The 19,701-nt window shown below is 36.0% G+C and overlaps 3 protein-coding genes across 5 annotated transcripts; all 3 read left to right on the top strand.

Moving 5' to 3' along the window:
* Nucleotides 1-1,734: 1,734 nt before the first annotated feature.
* LOC104114428 (F-box/kelch-repeat protein At3g23880-like) lies at nt 1,735-3,176 on the top strand. The gene has a single exon (XM_009624881.4). The coding sequence runs from the start codon at nt 1,846-1,848 to the stop codon at nt 3,019-3,021; it is 1,176 nt and encodes a 391-aa protein (XP_009623176.1). The 5' UTR covers nt 1,735-1,845; the 3' UTR covers nt 3,022-3,176.
* Nucleotides 3,177-4,362: 1,186 nt separating this feature from the next.
* LOC104114429 (NADP-dependent alkenal double bond reductase P2-like) lies at nt 4,363-11,301 on the top strand. Its single transcript, XM_070186025.1, has 2 exons — nt 4,363-5,235; nt 10,795-11,301. Exons 1-2 carry the CDS (start codon nt 4,442-4,444, stop codon nt 11,039-11,041), a joined length of 1,041 nt encoding a protein of 346 aa, XP_070042126.1. The 5' UTR covers nt 4,363-4,441; the 3' UTR covers nt 11,042-11,301.
* Nucleotides 11,302-11,703: 402 nt separating this feature from the next.
* Nucleotides 11,704-15,525, top strand: LOC104114430 (NADP-dependent alkenal double bond reductase P2-like). 3 transcript variants are annotated; one of them, XM_070186023.1, is made up of 2 exons: nt 11,704-12,006; nt 12,125-15,525. In XM_070186023.1, exon 2 carries the CDS (start codon nt 14,289-14,291, stop codon nt 15,327-15,329), a length of 1,041 nt encoding a protein of 346 aa, XP_070042124.1. In that variant the 5' UTR covers nt 11,704-12,006; nt 12,125-14,288; the 3' UTR covers nt 15,330-15,525. The 3 variants fall into 3 exon arrangements, with proteins under 3 accessions (XP_070042124.1, XP_070042125.1, XP_009623179.1); XM_070186024.1 differs by having other exon boundaries at nt 12,122-15,525; XM_009624884.4 differs by having other exon boundaries at nt 11,704-12,285; nt 13,858-15,525.
* The last annotated feature ends 4,176 nt before the right edge of the window (nt 15,526-19,701 follow it).

Here is a 19,701-nt window from a genome sequence, read left to right as displayed (position 1 = left end):
TTCAAGGGAATATGTATCCCTTTATCGAGATGTGAGTTAGAGTTTAGCGTAGACTAACGTCCAAGCAACCCTAATAGGCTCCTAGGATTTCAAGAGTCTTGTAATATCTTGAATTTAGGATTTAGCTTAATCCGTTAAAATTTCGGTGTCTACAAATGCTCCCTACTTCAATGTTTGTCGGGGTGTACGCTTGCCGAAACTTGAATACGAGACTTAAAGTACTCAACCATCGTAACAAATGATTTTGAAATTTGAAATTTTCGATTTACAGGAGGAAGAGATGAAGAGCAGAACTGGTCCCACTCGGCGTGCCAATTTGTTTGCAATAAATTTTCAAGATATGAAAAATAAATTGCGATCGAAAAATAAGAGAAAAATATTCTTACTAATCAACTGTGAGTACAATTCTGTTTCTCCCTTTATTCTTCTCTCCTGATTATCTCCATGATTCGAGGACTGAAGCAGCGTATTTATCGAATATAGGATGATGCAGACCCACTGAGATGTATTTGATCTCTAGTTTCTTCAACTATTTGATTGTCAAGAAGTATCACACTATATTTTGATCTCTTTGCGAATATCCCAAGAGTTTATGGGATTTTGAAACGTCTCTTCAAGGGAATATGTATCCATTTATATAGGTTTGAGTTAGAGTTTATGGTAGACTAACTTCCAAACAACTCTAATACACTATTAGGATTTCAAGAGTCTTATAATATCTTGAATTTAGGATTTAGCTTGATCCGTTAAAATTTCAGTGTCTATGGGACCACTAAACTTTCTGGCAAAAATTAATTTACACTTTATTATAAGGACTTCCATTGCAACTTGTCTTAAAAGCCATTTTATCAAAAAAAAAAAAAAAAAAAAAAATTGGAGAAAACTCTTAAGAGTCATTTATCCAAAGACTTTCCACCATATCTCTCTATTCTCACCTCCTGCACATCCCCATCTAGAAGATTATTTTAATAGATTAAATTTTTAGTTTAGTCAGTTCATACAGTTCAACAACATTAAGAAAATTAAATAAATATATCTAAACTAAAGTAGTTGGGTGGTTGTTGTCACTTTACTCTCAAGAAACAAACAAAGTTTGGAGTTTCATGTTTTAGTTTATGCTGATATTATAGGGAGGAATGATCTACTATAATCAATTAAAATTTGAAAATGATTCTATCAAGATTTTCTGTGTTTTTTTTATTGATCTTCTATAATATTTAATCAAATTCCTTTAAGAAATATCATATAATTAAAAGTAATGAATCATAAAATCGTTCTTCAATACTTCATGATTGTGGGATGATTTTCTTCGTCTTTTTTTTTTTTTTATAAAGCACAAGAGTGTGTATGTGTATTATTTCATATTGAGTGTGCGAATAAAATCTTGAGAGACCTACATATAAGTGGTAGGATCTCTTAATTGTGGAAAAAAGTGTGCGGGCTTGGTTCAAAACGGAGTATATCACATCATGTTAAGAGTATCTTTAAGTTGGTTTAGTCCAACAATTATTGTCATACTCGTCCCGCCGAACTTGGACTGTGATACCAATTGTTTGGATAAACTAGTCCTATTATTTTTTTTAACATGTCATTGTTCACTTTGGATCAAACTCCAAATTTTTATTATAAAATTTCTTATAATCTGGATTGTTAAGTTTATGTTGGGACCATTAAAACTTTTTGGCTGAAATTAATTTACTTTATTATAAGGACTTCCATTGCAACTTGTCTTCTAACCTTTACCAGAAAATTTGGAGAAAACCCCAAAGTCAAATATCCGAAGACTTCAACCATATCTTTCTTCTCACCTCCTCCACTTCCCTATCTAGAAAGAGCTTTGCTTCAATGGAAAATCAAAAGCCACTAATAATTCAAATATCTGAAAAAACACCCACAAAAATTTCCCAAGATTTATTGCAACTTTCATGCCTTCCAGATGAAATTATCATTGAAATTCTCATAAGGTTGCCAGTAAAATCCCTGTTGAAATTAAGGTGTGTTTCAAAATCTTGGCTTTCTTTACTGTCAAATCCACATTTTATCAACACCCAAATCATATTTTCTGCTCAAGATTGCAAAAATGTGAATCTTAGACTTGCTATAGTAGCTTCAGTATCAGGTTTAGTGGGTAAAATGAGCTCTATTTACTCTATAGTGTGTGAAAAAAATTCCTCAATGAATGTTGCTAATCTTGATTATACTTTGAAAGCCCCTATTGGATCTGCGAAATTTGTGGGTTCTTGTAATGGATTGTTATGTTTAACAGCAGTGTCATTTAATCTGATTTTGTGGAACCCATCAACTGGAAAATGCAAAGAATTTCAAGATTCATTTGTTCAAAGTGGTGTAAGTTATTATGTTAGATATGGGTTTGGTTATGATGGTAGTAATGATGATTATAAGGTTGTTAAGGTCTTTAGTTTTCCTAAGGATGAGGGGAAATATGAGAATATGGTTAAGATTTATAGCTCAAGGGCTAATTCTTGGACAATGATTGAGGGGTTTAATAGTGGTTATGTAAATGCACAATCGGGGTTGTTTGCGAATGGAGCTCTTCACTGGGAGGTAAGCCAGTGTCGCGATTCAGGTGCTTCTTCGGAGATTATGACTTTTGATTTGGCTACTGAGACGTATGGAGTAATGGCATTGCCTCGTTGTGGAAATGGAAATGGAGAATTCAGTTGGATGTTAAGCGTTTTAGGTGGATGTTTAGTTGCCTGTTGCAACTATCATCTGGATAAGACTGATTTGTGGGTGATGAAGGAGTATGGCATGGAGAATTCATGGACTAAGTTGGTTTCTCTCTCGTCACCCTTTGGTCGTATGGGTTATATCTCACCTCTGTTTGTATCTGAGAATGGTGACGAAGTTTTAGTGAAGCTTGGTACGGATATAAGGTTGTTCAACTCGAGGAACGCGTCGTACAAATCCTTGGACATTCATTCATCAGGTCGTTGTCTTCAAGTACAAGCTGTTACTTATGTTGAGAGTTTAGCTTCACCTCATGTTGGCGATAAGTAATTTAGCTTACAGTAGGAAAGCAGGGAAATTAATTTGCTTGTGCTATTTTTTCAGATGGTTTATTAGTTAGGTTGCATCAGATGTTGTATTGTTGCATGTTTTATCTAGTCAAGTGGTTGGCACAGTTATTTTTAATGCTAAGTTCTTGTTGTTCAGCAACTTGTCTTATACCCTATTTGGCCAAGGTGGAAAAACCAGTTTTCAAAAGTACTTTTGGTGAAAAATAATTTGTGTTTGACTAATTAATTTGAAAAACACTTCTAAGCAGCAATTTGTGTTTTGTCAAACTTTTTAAAAGTGTTTTTAAGTGTATTTTTCTCAAAAGTGCTTATCAAAAAAGTACTTCCGGGAAGAAGCTACTTTATTCTAATTCTCCAAAACTGCTTATGTTTCTGCTTCTACTCAAAAATACTTCTTTTTCTTTTTGGCCAAACACTTCAAACTTTGGGGAAAAAAAAAAAATTGGACAAGTTTGGCCAAGCAGGCTATTAATCTTCTTTGAAAAGTTCAGACGCTATATTCTGTTCCTACTGGCAGGCTATCAAATTTTAAAATGGCTTTTTTATTCTGTTATAATACTGAAAATTGAGCCAAATCCTGCCGTCCATACAACAGCTAAAATGGTTGATTTAGTTGGAAGCCTAAAATGGTTTAAAATAACTATGAGGTAAATGGTAATCCTATACCTTCCTGTGAGTCTGTCAATGTAAATCCCTTGAGCTGGTGGTAAGATCGCATCGCTTGATGTGTGGATTAAATGTGCATGGCGTGATCCGTACAGATAATAAGAGCCTTGTATTTAAGTAGAGAAAGATAAAGGTGAGAGTCATCGTCTACTGAGTTTCGACCTCTCGAAAGATATGAAAGATTTCCTTTTAAGCGGTACATACGACTTTCGTTCGGAAAAGATTAAACACCAGCAAAATCTATGCCACTAACCCTCGAGAATTTCTCAGTTATCCAAAAAAAAAAGTATCTGATTTACATGTAAATAGTAGTAACTAGATCTTTTTATTTTGATATTAATTTACCCATTGGTCCTTGTAAATGTTGTTAAATTCATAGCTTACCTAGTCAAGATTCAAGAATTTACTCGGAAGGCAATCGCAAAGACGAAAGGAAACAACAAAAGCTTAGTTATGAGCGGCAAGGACTGCCGCTTAAATAGTCTTTGCATAACAGAATCTATGCGCTTGTCAGTTTCTTTATTTTGATGCTGCTGCTGCCACATTAATCTAATGGGAATATTGCAAAAAGAACAGTGAGCTAAGTAGTCTGACAATACCTAACTCATTAGTATATAAGGACCTAAAAATGGTTGAGTCATATAAAGCCTTTCTGAGAGTATTTCCCATCACATTCTTCTACACTTATTCTAACCTTCTCTTAATATTGTGCCAAGCCAAAAGTTACCTACAAGATGGAAGTAAAGAACAAGTATGTAGCAATAAAATCCAACATAAATGGTGCACCAGAAGAATCAGACTTTGAGATAAAAGTCGAAAACCTCTCCCTTATAGTAGAGCCTGAGTCTAAGGAGGTTATTGTCAAGAATCTGTTTTTATCAATTGATCCATATCAAATAAACCGGATGAAGAGCCAAAGTTCGTCACAAGCAGCTATAAGTTTTGCAGCTGCCATTATTCCCGGGGATGCCATTGACACTTATGGTGTGGGAAGAGTGTTAGTTTCTCATCGGCCCGACTTCAAGAAAGATGATTTGGTAGCAGGTCTTCTTACCTGGGGAGAGTACACTAGAGTAAAAGAGGGTTCACTGCTGAATAAGCTGGAGATTCTGGGCTTTCCTTTATCTTACCATGTTGGAGTTTTTGGATTCAGTGGACTTGCTGCCTATGGTGGATTTTTCGATGTGTGCAAGCCGAAACCAGGGGAGAAAGTATTTGTGTCTGCTGCTTCTGGTTCAATAGGAAATTTAGTAGGACAGTATGCTAAATTACTTGGATGTTATGTTGTTGGCTCTGCTGGTAGCCAAGAAAAGGTAAAGTTGCTCAAAGAGACACTAGGTTTCGACGATGCATTCAATTATAAACAAGAAACTGACCTTAAGTCGGCTCTCAAAAGGTGTTTCCCTCAAGGGATTGATGTCTACTTCGACAACGTGGGAGGCAAGATGCTAGAAGCAGCAGTGGCAAACATGAACTCATTTGGCAGAGTAGCCGTATGTGGGGTTATTTCTGAGTACACTGATGTTTGGCATATTTCGATATGTGTTGATGTTACTTTACCCATGTTTTAACCACTTCTTGATGTTATTTGATCTTTAAAATTCCCAACATGGTTTAATTATTGGTTTTATGACTAATTAAGTTATGTGTGACGATTTAAGGTGTTTGGAGTGCAAAATATGAAGAAAAGGTGGTCTAGCCAGAGGAAGAAGGGTTGGATGCGTCGCATCCAACCTAGAAAAACTACATCTTTCGTGCACCCTTAGCAGTGAAGTCGGCCCATAGCGTCCGCCATAGCATCCGAGACTGGGAAGTAGAAGAGAAGGGTGGATGCGTCGCGTCCACCCTCACATGCAAAGTTAAGAAATGGAGGAACAAAGGGTGGATGCGAAGCATCCACCCTAGCATGCGAAGCTGAGAAGTGGAGGACGAGGTGGATGCGACGCATCCACCCTAGCATCAATCCCTGAAGCTGATTTGGATTAGAAATAGGAGAACTTTGGCCCACGACTTTGGTACGCAATATATAAGCCAAAAACGCCTCTTTTAGGTCATCTAACATATTGGGAAGGGGGAAAAAAGCCACGACAAAGCTGTGGAGGCCGGAATTCATCAAGTTCCATCTTTCTCCCACTAAACTTAGTAATTTTTATGTTTCTTTATATGATTTGTTGTTTGGCTACCATGTCTATATGGAGCTAAACTTCACGTTCTAGGGTTGTGGTTCTTTCATGACTATTGTTATTCGGATATTGATTTTGACTTCTTGATTTATCATATTAGTTTATTTATTCAATCTTGCACTTAATTATTTAATTGCTTGATCACCAATTGAATATTATCTACGAATCTAGAATTGAACTCGAAAGTGGGAATTCTAGATTGCATATAGGATTGAGTAGGGCAAGTTCTTGAACTCGGGCATCGGGGAACGGATTCGTAGTTAGGATAGACATATACCTAATTGCCTTGCTTGGTTGATTTACAGGAATTATAAATGCGTTCTTGTTGATTCTAACTCCATAGACATATAGGCGTTAGGTTAGCTTGAATAGGCGAGTAAGAACTCGACAGATTCTTATGAGCATTAACCCTGTCAACCAATAAGCTAGATAAATTAGTCGGTCAATTCAATTGAAGAATACAATAGGATTGTTAGATAGCCCATAACCCTAGATCGTTTTCATTACATTGATATCATTAAAATCTGCTCTTTCTCTGTTCAAAGTTTATTATTTATATTTTTCTTATTTAATTAGTTTAGAATAAAATATTTTGAGGTTTAATTCTTGTTTAGATAATTAGGATAGTCTAATTTAGTTAATAGTTAATCATAAGTCCTCGTGGGTTCGACATCCGACTTTTAGTCTCTTTATTACTTGACGACCGCGTATACTTGCGTGAGTGTGTTTGGTCCCAACAAGTTTTTGGCGCCGTTGCCGGGGACTTAGAAATTTGCTATTTTTCTAGATTAGACATTTTTTTATCTATTCATATTTTTTTATTATTTTATTTTAGTAGTATTTTTTATTTATTTTAGCATGGCATCTTGGAATAAAAATTATTGGAATGATGGTTATTCTTATTTTGATGATCCTTGTCCATATTGTGGAGGACCCCACTGGTGGAAAAATTGTCAGAATGTTCCCAGGAGCGAGTTGTGCGCACAATCTCAATCCTTTGAGTGGAATATTTGTAATATGTGTGGTGGTCAAGATGGCCATTGGGATGGTTGTCCTAATTTTGTTCATCCTTCTCTGAGCCCTTATTATGATCTTTCTAATGATATTTCTGAGTTTGATAGGGGCAATGAAGTGCAGGATATGGAGCCTGATGCATATATTAGGGATATTCTGAGGCAAGTAGCAGAGCAACAGGATGAACTCAAAAAAGATATGAAAAGAATGAGGGCAGCAATCACAAGAATGAAGGCCAATATGGAAGAATTGAATGAAGAGAGCGAGTACCAGCAAGAGAAAATTTTTGAAAAAGAGGAGATTTTGAGCCAAACTTGGCTGGCAGAACAGGCTGAAAAGTTAGAAATATATGAAGCTCAACATGAGGAACTTACTGATGGGATGAGACACTTTATAGAGGGAAGATCTAAACTGGGACAAGGGATCTATAAATTTGTCACTACTATTCACGACTTGCAAGATAAATTAAATGCAAAGGTTGTTGCGTCTATCGCCCAACAAAATAGTAATGAGTTGTCAGAAGCTGAAAAGGAGCTTATACGCCAAATTGAGGAGCTAAAAGTGGAGAGCCAATCATTCGAGCATATTTCTGTTGATGATGCCCATGTTGAGAAAAGTACACTAGAGCCATGCGAGGTAGCAGATAATGTTATATTTGAAGACTCTAATGTGTGCACATATGAGGATATAAATAGTAATACAATTCTAAAGTTGGGGCGTGTTGGTCCTCATTCTAAACATTTTTCGACATTGTATTTGGATGATGACATGGAAATCGAGTCATCTAAGCCTTTGGAGGAGTCAATGGAAGAGGAACATGATGCCTATATTTTTGAATTTGTCATGCCAAAAAGCAAAAAATACATTCCTCATCTAAAGGCCGAGAAGTGTAGAGTGAAAAATTTATTACTTGGCCTGGTTATCTTTGTAGCCCCACCACTGGAGCATAGCCGCAAACTGGATGCCATGTTAGGGGCTCAATTCATAAGTTCGAGGTGGAGGCAAAAAGTGATTTTTCTTTGTGCCTCGGTTCTTTTCCATGGGATGTAGTTTGAACCGGGTAGTTTTTTTTTCTGAGTAGATTAGGAATTTAGGGAATAAAAGGAGCAAGAATGATGAACCTAGGCACCCTTGACTTGTTTGATAGTAACATATTTATACTTTGGCATGTGTAGTATCTTCTGTATGATTTGAATTTATTGATGATGCCTTGTTAAATTGGATAGCATGTTTTGTGGCGCCTATTTCTCATTTTCTTGACTTGTGTTCACTTTGCGCTTAATGCTTAATATCTCGTTGCTCCGTGAATACTTGCATTGTTTGAGAGTCGGAATGTGATCGTCCTTAGTGAGTCATGTGCCATGTGTGGTGAGTTTTTTGTGTTGTCCATGTATTGTACTTGTGTCTAGAACTTGCCCGATATGTGAGTTGAAGCGAAATTTTAGGTGATGCTCAGTTTGAAAAATAATTTTAGGCTTTCTTTGATCTTTTTGAGCTTATTGCTTATCACAAATAAAATCTATCCCTAGTTAACCCTTTTGAGCCTGTAGACCTTTTATTTGGTACCCACATTACAAGCCTATACCCTTTTTATTCTTAATTGACATTGTTTTGATCCTTTTACCTCTTAAAGCACTTTAATTGTTAGATGAGCGCTAAAAGAAGTAAGAAGGGACTAAGTGTGGGGTGACTTTTGAGTGGAACCAATGAAAGAAAGAAGGGTGCACTTATTTTGTAAAATAATACACCACTAGCGGAAATTGAAAGAAGAAAAAAAAAGAAGAGAAAAATCTGGAAAAAGAGAAAGAAAAATATAGATGAATAAATTGTTGTCTTGTTCTTGCTAGTGGGTATGAATTAAAGTAGTGCTTAAAGAAAGAGAAAATATTGTTGGGGTGATATTATTTGTGAAATTGAAGTGGTGTTGAAGAATTTGCGCTTAAGTTATTTGATGATGTGTTAAAGTGCTTAGGAGGTTGAGTCACTATTCCTAAAATATATCCTACCTTTCCCTTAGCCCACATTACAACCATGAAAAAGTCCTAATTGATTTTAGATTGAGCGAGCTTACATTAGTAGAGATTTACATTAAGGGCAAGCCTATGGTACTAATTTCATGCATGTGACTTCTTTGTGAGAGTGAGCGATTTTCTTTGATATATGTGAGTCATTAAAATATATTTGATCATGAGATTCGAATGTGTGGATTGAACTCGCTCTCTTGTTCTTGTTGTGAGGGCACATGGTTTCACGAGGGATAGGTAACGTTATTAGACTTCTCTATGATGTTGGGTGTTCAAGCCATGAGTGCATAGTGACATTGAGTCGGTTTTTGAGGTTAGGATTGTTGTGAGCATGTTGTCTTTGTTCGAATATTTTTAAAGAAGGGCATAAGAAAAGGGAAGTATGTGATGCATAGCCTAGAGCCTAATTGTTGCAAATAACCACGGTCATAGGTGCAGTGTGCTTTGAATGATAAGAGCTTAATTTTGTTTTGTCTACTATAGGATGGTTTATTCGAGGACGAACAAAGGTTTAAGTGTGGGGTAGTGATGTTTGGCATATTTCGATATGTGTTGATGTTACTTTACCCATGTTTTAACCACTTCTTGATGTTATTTGATCTTTAAAATTCCCAACATGGTTTAATTATTAGTTTTATGACTAATTAAGTTATGTGTGACGATTTAAGGTGTTTGGAGTGCAAAATATGAAGAAAAGGTGGTCTAGCCAGAGGAAGAAGGGTTGGATGCGTCGCATCCAACCTAGAAAAACTACATCTTTCGTGCACCCTTAGCAGTGAAGTCGGCCCATAGCGTCCGCCATAGCATCCGAGACTGGGAAGTAGAAGAGAAGGGTGGATGCGTCGCGTCCACCCTCACATGCGAAGCTGAGAAGTGGAGGACGAGGTGGATGAATCCCTGAAGCTGATTTGGATTAGAAATAGGAGAACTTTGGCCCACGACTTTGGTACGCAATATATAAGCCAAAAACGCCTCTTTTAGGTCATCTAACATATTGGGAAGGGGGAAAAAGCCACGACAAAGCTGTGGAGGCCGGAATTCATCAAGTTTCATCTTTCTCCTACCAAACTTAGTAATTTTTATGTTTCTTTGTATGATTTGTTGTTTGGCTACCATGTCTATATGGAGCTAAACTTCACGTTCTAGGGTTGTGGTTCTTTCATGACTATTGTTATTCGGATATTGATTTTGACTTCTTGATTTATCATATTAGTTTATTTATTCAATCTTGCACTTAATTATTTAATTGCTTGATCACCAATTGAATATTATCTACGAATCTAGAATTGAACTCGAAAGTGGGAATTCTAGATTGCATATAGGATTGAGTAGGGCAAGTTCTTGAACTCGGGCATCGGGGAACGGATTCGTAGTTAGGATAGACATATACCTAATTGCCTTGCTTGGTTGATTTACAGGAATTATAAATGCGTTCTTGTTGATTCTAACTCCATAGACATATAGGCGTTAGGTTAGCTTGAATAGGCGAGTAAGAACTCGACAGATTCTTATGAGCATTAACCCTGTCAACCAATAAGCTAGATAAATTAGTCGGTCAATTCAATTGAAGAATACAATAGGATTGTTAGATAGCCCATAACCCTAGATCGTTTTCATTACATTGATATCATTAAAATCTGCTCTTTCTCTGTTCAAAGTTTATTATTTATATTTTTCTTATTTAATTAGTTTAGAATAAAATATTTTGAGGTTTAATTCTTGTTTAGATAATTAGGATAGTCTAATTTAGTTAATAGTTAATCATAAGTCCTCGTGGGTTCGACATCCAACTTTTAGTCACTTTATTACTTGACGACCGCGTATACTTGCGTGAGTGTGTTTGGTCCCAACATACACGAATGCCAGTACACGAGCTGCACCCGAGATGTTGGATATAGTCTACAAGAGGATTACCATCCAAGGTTTCCTAGCAGCTGATCTTATGAAAGTGTATGCAGATTTCCTGTCGAAAACTGTTGAGTACTTACAATCTGGAAAACTTAAGGCCATTGAGGATGTTTCACAAGGTGTTGAAAGCATTCCCTCTGCTTTTATTGGACTATTCCGTGGTGATAATATAGGCAAAAAGATTGTCAAAGTTGCATATGAGTAAAAAAAAATCATGATTGTTGGCCTATTTATTCATGAATTAGCCGGTTCAAGGAGGGGACTGAATGATGGGGGGGAAAAGAGTCAAGAACTTACTTCCATTTAATTAGGGACGATTGTAGACATGGAATTTTTTTACCCTTCCGTAGATTTTATACCGTTTGTTGCTTACATGCTTATTTTAGGTATTTTAACTTTCAGTTCATTTTTGTTTTATTTTATCTAAAAGAATGAAAGTTACAAAAATATTTTCCTTTATTTTAACTAATTGATATTTATCTAGTTACTTTTAGTTTATAATACTTTCATAAAATTGAAAAATACAAAAATAGTATTGACAGAAATAATATTATTTTACTTAGTTTATTGTAATTCTTAAGTTGTAATCTTAATAAATATTGAAGTATTTTGAATATTGTCTATTAGTCTAAGGCATTTTGGTTCATCATTAGCAGAAAAGAAATGTAGATAAAAAGAAAAGGATATCATGTTATTTTCATATAACAAAAAGCGCACACATGCACATTTGCAAACTCACTCTTAATATTTGGTCATTACTCACGTAAACAACAAAATCATCAACTGAATTTGGATAGGATTACACACATTATTAGCCAATGAAAAGCACAGACATAAACAATAAAGTCATCAATTGAATAGAGTCCACACAGTTCTGAGGTTCACTTCTTTTCTCCAAGATAATTCGGGGGATATATAAAAAATACCCCAAAAGCAGACAGGGAGGAGAGGGAATTTGGAGAGCAACGGAGAGAGAACTGAGAAAAGAACAGAGTAGAAAAAACAAAGGGGGAGAGAACGGAGAGCTAATGTCCCAAGTAGACGACTAGAAATCGAAATTGCCGCAACACCTACACAATTTTGATTCTCTGGTTTTGGTGCATATTGATCTTTACATATATTTGAGGGAAAGCTCACAAATAGGTTTTCTCTGGCAGTTTTCTTTCCTCGGTGAGTCCTACTTTGTTGGTTTACGCTAATTAGCTACGGGATAAAAGATGAACACACCAGTACTTCGCCGGATATAAACCCAATTTAATTTTTACCATATTTGAATGGGGTTTAGCAGAAATTTCGTTTGAGGTTACCGTTTGGAGCTCCGGCGAGAGGTTCACCATTAGTTTCAAGCTGTGATTCGAGTTCTCTGTCCACGGTCTTCTGCTGTAAAATTCCTGGGTTTGGCATTTCATATTTGATCGAGTTTTTGAAGGTGCTTCCGCTCAATTTGAGGTCCAATTCTTTATCTGTTACACCATCCTTCTTAATTTGATGCGTGTATTTATGATTTATATGGCTATGATGATGTGTTTTTTCTTGTCTTTGGAGTGATCTGAAGTTGCCCTCACTAGGACATCTTAGTGAACATTCGACAGTCAAATTGCTCATTTTAATTAATTATACTGTGAATAGAGCATAATTTATGATAAATGAATCAATTCATGAATTATTGGTTTAAGTTGGATTAATGGGCCGTGGATTGACAAGCTTTGGAAAAGAAATTTTGGCCAAGATTATTGAAATGGATTTGGGACGTGGAGTTGGAATTTAAAAGAAACAGAATTGAGATTTGAGTACTACACATTAGTGTTTTAAAAGGCGTCTGCGTAAGTCAAGTCGTTTTATATATGCCTCAGCAAGGCGTAAATCCCAAGGCACGAGGCGTAAGCCCCATAGGTATTTAATTTTTAATTTTTTATAAAATAATATAATTACATTAAATATTTATAAACAGATAAAATTGCATAAAAAATAAAAAAAACTATAAATATGTGATATATATATATATATATATATATATAGATGTGCTTCATCTTCCACAAAAACCTAGTCAAAACAATATATTATACGCTACTTAGAAGCTCAAGTAACTTGAGTCGAAAAGAATAAAGTTTTCTACATGAAGGAACAAAAAGGATGACTAACCTGCAATTTGAACTTTGAACTTGCTGCTATGAAGGAGAATGAAGTTCTCTTTGTATTTGTAAAAAAAAAAAAATGAATATTCGTTGCTTTTGGGAGATATTAGCAGACTAGCGGATAAGATAAAGAATTGGGAAAGATCATGAATTGGAGCTTCAATCAATAAAAAAAGGTCTTAATTTTTAAATTTAATACATTTCAGTTCCATTTTATAATTTTTGAGTAATTACCAAGCTGAATTTTGAGAATTTGGGTATTATATGAAGGACTTATTCAACAAATTTTGTTTTAATTTGAAAAAATCTTTGGAGCTTACGCCTCACTAAAAGAATGCGCCCCGAACGCCCGGGCATACGCCCCGAATTGCTGGGCGTACGCCTCTTGAGACTTTTGCCCCACACCATCGCCCCGAGGCGTTTTTGGTGCGCCTCGCCCCGAAAATGCCTTTTAAAACACTGCTACACATTTACTATTTCATTTTATTGTTTAATCGCTAAGAGCATGTTTAGGCTGATCATACTGGGTAGGCAAATTTTAGGATCTCACTCGGGGTCGGGAGGCATATATTAGAACGTTTAAGCTTGCTTGATTTTGAGGTCAGAGGTTGTCCCTTAGTTTATTATTTTAACCGGGAAATGCCCCGTGGATTTTGTATGTATTTTTATCCGGTTTAAGCTGTACATACGACTTTCGTTCGGAAAAGATTTAACACCAGCAAAATCTATGCCACTAACCCTCGAGAATTTCTCGGGTTATCCAAAAAAAAAAGGATCTGATTTACATGTAAATCGTAGTAACTAGATATTTCTATTTTGATATTAATTTACCCATTGGTCCTTGTAAATGTTGTTAAATTAACGCATATTTTTCTCTCAATCATAGCTTACCTAGTCAAGATTCAAGAATTTACTCGAAGGTAATCGCAAAGACGAAAGGTAACAACAAAAGCTTAGTTATGAGCGGCAAGGACTGCCTCTTAAATTGTCTTTTTCTTACCCATTTCTACAAGTATCTGATACTAATGATAGTGACAATCTTGATGCTAGTGACCATCTGTTTTAATTAAGACGGCATAACAGAATCTATGCGCTTGTCAGTTTCGTTATTTTGATGCTGCTGCTGCCACATTAATCTAATGGGAATATTGCAAAAAGAACAGTGAGAATAGTCTGACAATACCTAACTCATTCGTATATAAGGACCTAAAAATGGTTGAGTCATATTAGCCTTTCTGAGAATAATTCCCAACACATTCTTCTACACTTATTCTAACCCTCTCTTAATATTGTGCCAAGCCAAAAGTTACCTACAAGATGGAAATAAAGAACAAGTATGTAGCAATAAAATCCAACATAAATGGTGCACCAGAAGAATCAGACTTTGAGATAAAAGTCGAAAACCTCTCCCTTATAGTAGAGCCTGAGTCTAAGGAGGTTATTGTCAAGAATCTGTTTTTATCAATTGATCCATATCAAATAAACCGGATGAAGAGCCAAAGTTCGTCACAAGCAGCTATAAGTTTTGCAGCTGCCATTATTCCCGGGGATGCCATTGACACTTATGGTGTGGGAAGAGTGTTAGTTTCTCATCGGCCCGACTTCAAGAAAGATGATTTGGTAGCAGGTCTTCTTACCTGGGGAGAGTACACTAGAGTAAAAGAGGGTTCACTGCTGAATAAGCTGGAGATTCTGGGCTTTCCTTTATCTTACCATGTTGGAGTTTTTGGATTCAGTGGACTTGCTGCCTATGGTGGATTTTTCGATGTGTGCAAGCCGAAACCAGGGGAGAAAGTATTTGTGTCTGCTGCTTCTGGTTCAATAGGAAATTTAGTAGGACAGTATGCTAAATTACTTGGATGTTATGTTGTTGGCTCTGCTGGTAGCCAAGAAAAGGTAAAGTTGCTCAAAGAGACACTAGGTTTCGACGATGCATTCAATTATAAACAAGAAACTGACCTTAAGTCGGCTCTCAAAAGGTGTTTCCCTCAAGGGATTGATGTCTACTTCGACAACGTGGGAGGCAAGATGCTAGAAGCAGCAGTGGCAAACATGAACTCATTTGGCAGAGTAGCCGTATGTGGGGTTATTTCTGAGTACACGAATGCCAGTACACGAGCTGCACCCGAGATGTTGGACATAGTCTACAAGAGGATTACCATCCAAGGTTTCCTAGCAGCTGATCTTATGAAAGTGTATGCAGATTTCCTGTCGAAAACTGTTGAGTACTTACAAGCTGGAAAACTTAAGGCCATTGAGGATGTTTCACAAGGTGTTGAAAGCATTCCCTCTGCTTTTATTGGACTATTCCGTGGTGATAATATAGGCAAAAAGATTGTCAAAGTTGCAGATGAGTAAAAAGAAATCATGATTGTTGGCCTATTTATTCATGAATTAGCCGGTTCAAGGAGGGGACTGAATGATGGGGGGAAAAAGAGTCAAGAACTTACTTCCATTTAATTAGGGAACAATATCTTATCTGTGCTTCTTTCAAGTTGTAATCCATTTGAACATTCATCTTCCATTTAATGCACTCAAATTGTTGTTGGTTTTCTTTTTCATGAATCCTATAGATTGAATCTAACTTTGTCGTCCTACAATAACAACAACCACAACTACGCCTCAATCCCAAATTAGTTCGTGTCGACCTTGAATCTTCTATATCAACTCCGTTCTGTTTGAATTCATCTCATTTCAATACTCAATACTGTCTTCTAAGAAAATCTGGGAATTCTTTATTACTATAGATTCTCTAAATCTCACACCTATCACAACAACAACTACACCTAAATCCTGAACAAGTTGGGGGTCGGCGATATGAATCCTCATTTCTATATGTAAGCTCAACCCATATCATCAATATTACCACACCTATCACAACACTGACATACAAATTCCTGACCTAACCCTGCTTCTTCTTTTTTCTTTTATCAAATGGAATTCCTAGCATAACCCAAGTTAGTTATAACACATATAAAAAGAAAAAGATTTCCTTCACACATTATAACATCGTCTTGCAGAGTCCAGCTGCTAAACATAGTGGAAAAGTACATCTTTAGCGACTACCTCAAGACCACCACAAGAATAAACAAAACAAAGCATATGCTAGTAGCTTTTTTGTTTGTTTTTGTTCTTAATTGTTCATGTTTTCAAAATTCATGGCCCTACCACAGTTCCTGGAGAGCAAAGAACATGCCAAAACCTATGTTGCTCGGACTCTCCGAAAATGTTGCCTGGTGCGTGTCGGATCCTCCAAAAATAGTGTATTTTTTTAGGATCCGACAGAGGTGCGGCATCATTTTGGAGAGTCCGCGCAACATTGGCCAAAACTTACATTGGAACAACGGGTGATGAGATGGTAACCAATTTAGTCCAGGATTTTCTCGATACTATACTCCTTCATCACCCACAAGTCTGCCCTATTTGGTTCATCCATCTTCATAACTAGGCAATGCTATTTTTCCGAATCTCTCTGCAGCCAAATCCAAAGTAACAATCTCCCAAGAACTGCACTCAAACGATGACGATAACATTCTTCCCAATGAAGAGCCCCGTTTGCAAACATACCCAACTTTCCATTTATATAACCACTATTAAAACCTTGTGTAGTTGACCAAGAACTAGCTTTTACGCTATAAACCTTAATCATGTTCTCATATCAGCCCTCAATCTGAGTAAAACTAAAGATCTTCACAACCTTATAATTTTCGGTAGATGCATCATAACCAAATCCATATCTAACAAAACAACCACCACCACTTTCATGAATAAGGGCAGCTCGGTACACTAAGTTCCCGCTATGCGCAGGGTTCGGGGAAGAGCCGGACCATAAGGGTCTATCGTATGCAGCCTTACCCTGCATTTCTGCAAGAGGTTGTTTCGATGGCTCGACATGGCAGCAACTTTACCAGATACGCCAAGGCTCCCTTTCTATCACAATGAAGCATAAAATCACGAAATATGTTAAACTTTCCATTACATGGGTTCAATAACATTAGTGTAAATGTGTCATTGCGTAAACAAATTAACCCATTGCAAGAACCCAATACCCGAGCCGAGGGAGACAAAGATTTAGGAGGACAACGACCATGTTTAGCCACAGTAACAGATGAATTTTCACATGCTATGGTGTAAACATGGCAAAATTTTACCACAGCAAGTCAATAATCAGTTGATTTGGGGTTCTGCTTGATAAAATTGACATGGGCTTTGTGGAATTCAGTACTTGAGACTTGAGAGTAAAGAAAGCCATGATTTTGAAACACACATGAGTTTATAGAGGGATTTGACAGGTAACCTCAAGAGAATATCAAAGATGACTTCTTGTGGAAGAGTTGGTAGTTCTTGGGTCCAAAAATTAGCTGCTTCATATGTTTCCTCCATTTTCTGTGATTCAATTGCTACTGAATCAATAGCATCAAGCTGATATTGATGTAAGCTGCAGTTTGAGAATTTTTTTTTTTTTGGGGAAAAGGTACAAATGTACCTCTATACTTTTGAATATTGTCTACATTTAACATTCGTAATACTATTCGGTCAAATTTGTTCCTACCATTATACTATACGGCCAAACTACACCTACCATTAGCAAATTTTTAAAAATTACCTCTCAATCCGTTAGGTAACCCAAAATCTCCCAAATCACTTGCTCTTCTTCTTGATCCACTATTTTCAAAATAGTGTTCATAGAGCATCGGTTCATAGTGTACACCACCCACGTCCAATTGCACTACCCACTGCCCTGCTCAAAAGCATGATGCACAAAGCATCTTGCGTTTAAACAGGCCAAAATAAATGACACAATTTTTAAATTTGGAAATAATTCAACTTTAAACTCTTCATTTTACCTATTTTACCCTTAATGAGAAGCTTTTATAACTACACAAATGTCATGACCCCCACAAAGCTTTTACCCTTGAGCTTTTAAGATCACAAGTTTTAAAAGTTTCTTCTTTTTTGTTAAACTCTATGTCGAGTCAAATTACCTCATCTAAATTGAAAAAAGTGAGTATATTTTAAAATTTATGGGTTTAGATCAACTATTTATTGTAATCTTAGTAATTACATATCGTGTCAAAATTATTGGATTCACATGAATCTGGTGCTATAAGACTGCATCCACCTCTGGCCCTACTCTCAACTTTTTTTCCAGATACAAACATTCCAAGCCTTTATATTTACTTTTTTTTAACACCTCTCTAATTAGGATGATCTATAGTGTTTCCACATTTTTCCTCCAGCGTGACTCGAACCCAGGACCTAACGATAGTGGGTGGAGGTCTTTTTACTAACTGAGCAAGCCTTTATATTTACTTCGGCCAATACATGCCAATACAACAGTCAACAGTCCAAATGTAGCAACTGTACACTATTTACAGAAGCAAAACTAGCAAAAAAGCATGGCTTTTCTAATCTAAACTTCTAATGCTTTAGGGCTTCTAGCATCAGTGATTCAGCATCATTTTACATGATCCAATCTACTCATTCAGCAAATTACAAAAGTATATATTTGGACTTTTAATGATAGAATCAACAGCGTCATCTAAACATCTTCTACTCATTTTTCCACCAAATGCAAGTTGGTATCGTATTCCACAATCTATGCCTTTTCTTCTATGTCTAATTCTGTCTCATTACTTGATGTGTTAGGATATACTATAAATCATGCGTATTGTTATAGTATTCTTTATGGAACAATTGTTTATTTACTTATTCAATTCAATAAAGTTTTATTTTAAATAGATCATGTATTGGTTTGTGTGTCCGTTGCTTATATAGTAGATGATTTAGTGTATAGAGCTTAGCTTATACATGGAGGATTAAATCATCGGTTCTTATAAGTCATAAAGTTTATGTTCACAATCTAACGATGGAATTGGACAAACCATCGGAATGGTTGTAGCACAAGATTAAAAGTAATTTATCTTGATTATGGGAATGGTCTAATTCCAACTTCTTATGCTAGTACATTTTGTATGTATTGAACGGATCAAGTAGAGATAAGTATTTTATACTGACTTAATAAAATAATTTCTCTAGTCCATTCAATGTACTTATACTCTTAATCTTGATATAGTTATTATTAGTTGTGTATGTCATTTATTGTTTTGATTTATTAAAAGGCGAGATTCTTTCGTGAGTCAATATCGGTTTTTGAGATTGATGATACTCCTTTATGAAAGCTTATAAGTTTTCATGTGTAAACCCGGCCGGTAGATTTTGTATCTGACACATGAAATAAGTTAAGCGAAAGTCTAAAAGAAGTAATCAATAAATTAAATTGTCAGTAATTTAATTTGATTGGTTAGTATCTGAATCTTAACATGAGGAGTTAAGTAAGGTTTTATGGAAGAATTTTGAAATTGAACTAAGGAGTGCAATTACGAATTTTTAGTGGAATAATTCGTATATATTATGGTAGAAATTAATTTCAAAATTTCGAAATTAATTCCATAATAGGAAGCCTTGTTAATTAAATTTTGTGGTCCCTACTGTGCCTGAATAATAGGAAATAAAGGAAACCTTTCCTTAGTGGAAGAAGAAAACCTAATAGGTTTTGGAAAAGGGTTTTAACCTAAAAAACGTAGCTATATATACATGGGATATATCTGGCCGTTTTTTTGCACTGGAAAAACACACGTTTTTCTTTCTTGAATTTCGCCCACCCGAAATTCTCTCTTTCCAGATATTATTTGGGTAACACGGTAGAAGACTGTGGAAGTTTGTTGAG

Source organism: Nicotiana tomentosiformis, chromosome 9 (genome assembly GCF_000390325.3).
Source record: "Nicotiana tomentosiformis chromosome 9, ASM39032v3, whole genome shotgun sequence".
In the NCBI taxonomy this organism is placed as follows: Eukaryota; Viridiplantae; Streptophyta; class Magnoliopsida; order Solanales; family Solanaceae; genus Nicotiana; species Nicotiana tomentosiformis.
Note: the sequence above shows the minus strand (reverse complement) of the source record. Positions and strands in the feature narration are given on the sequence as shown.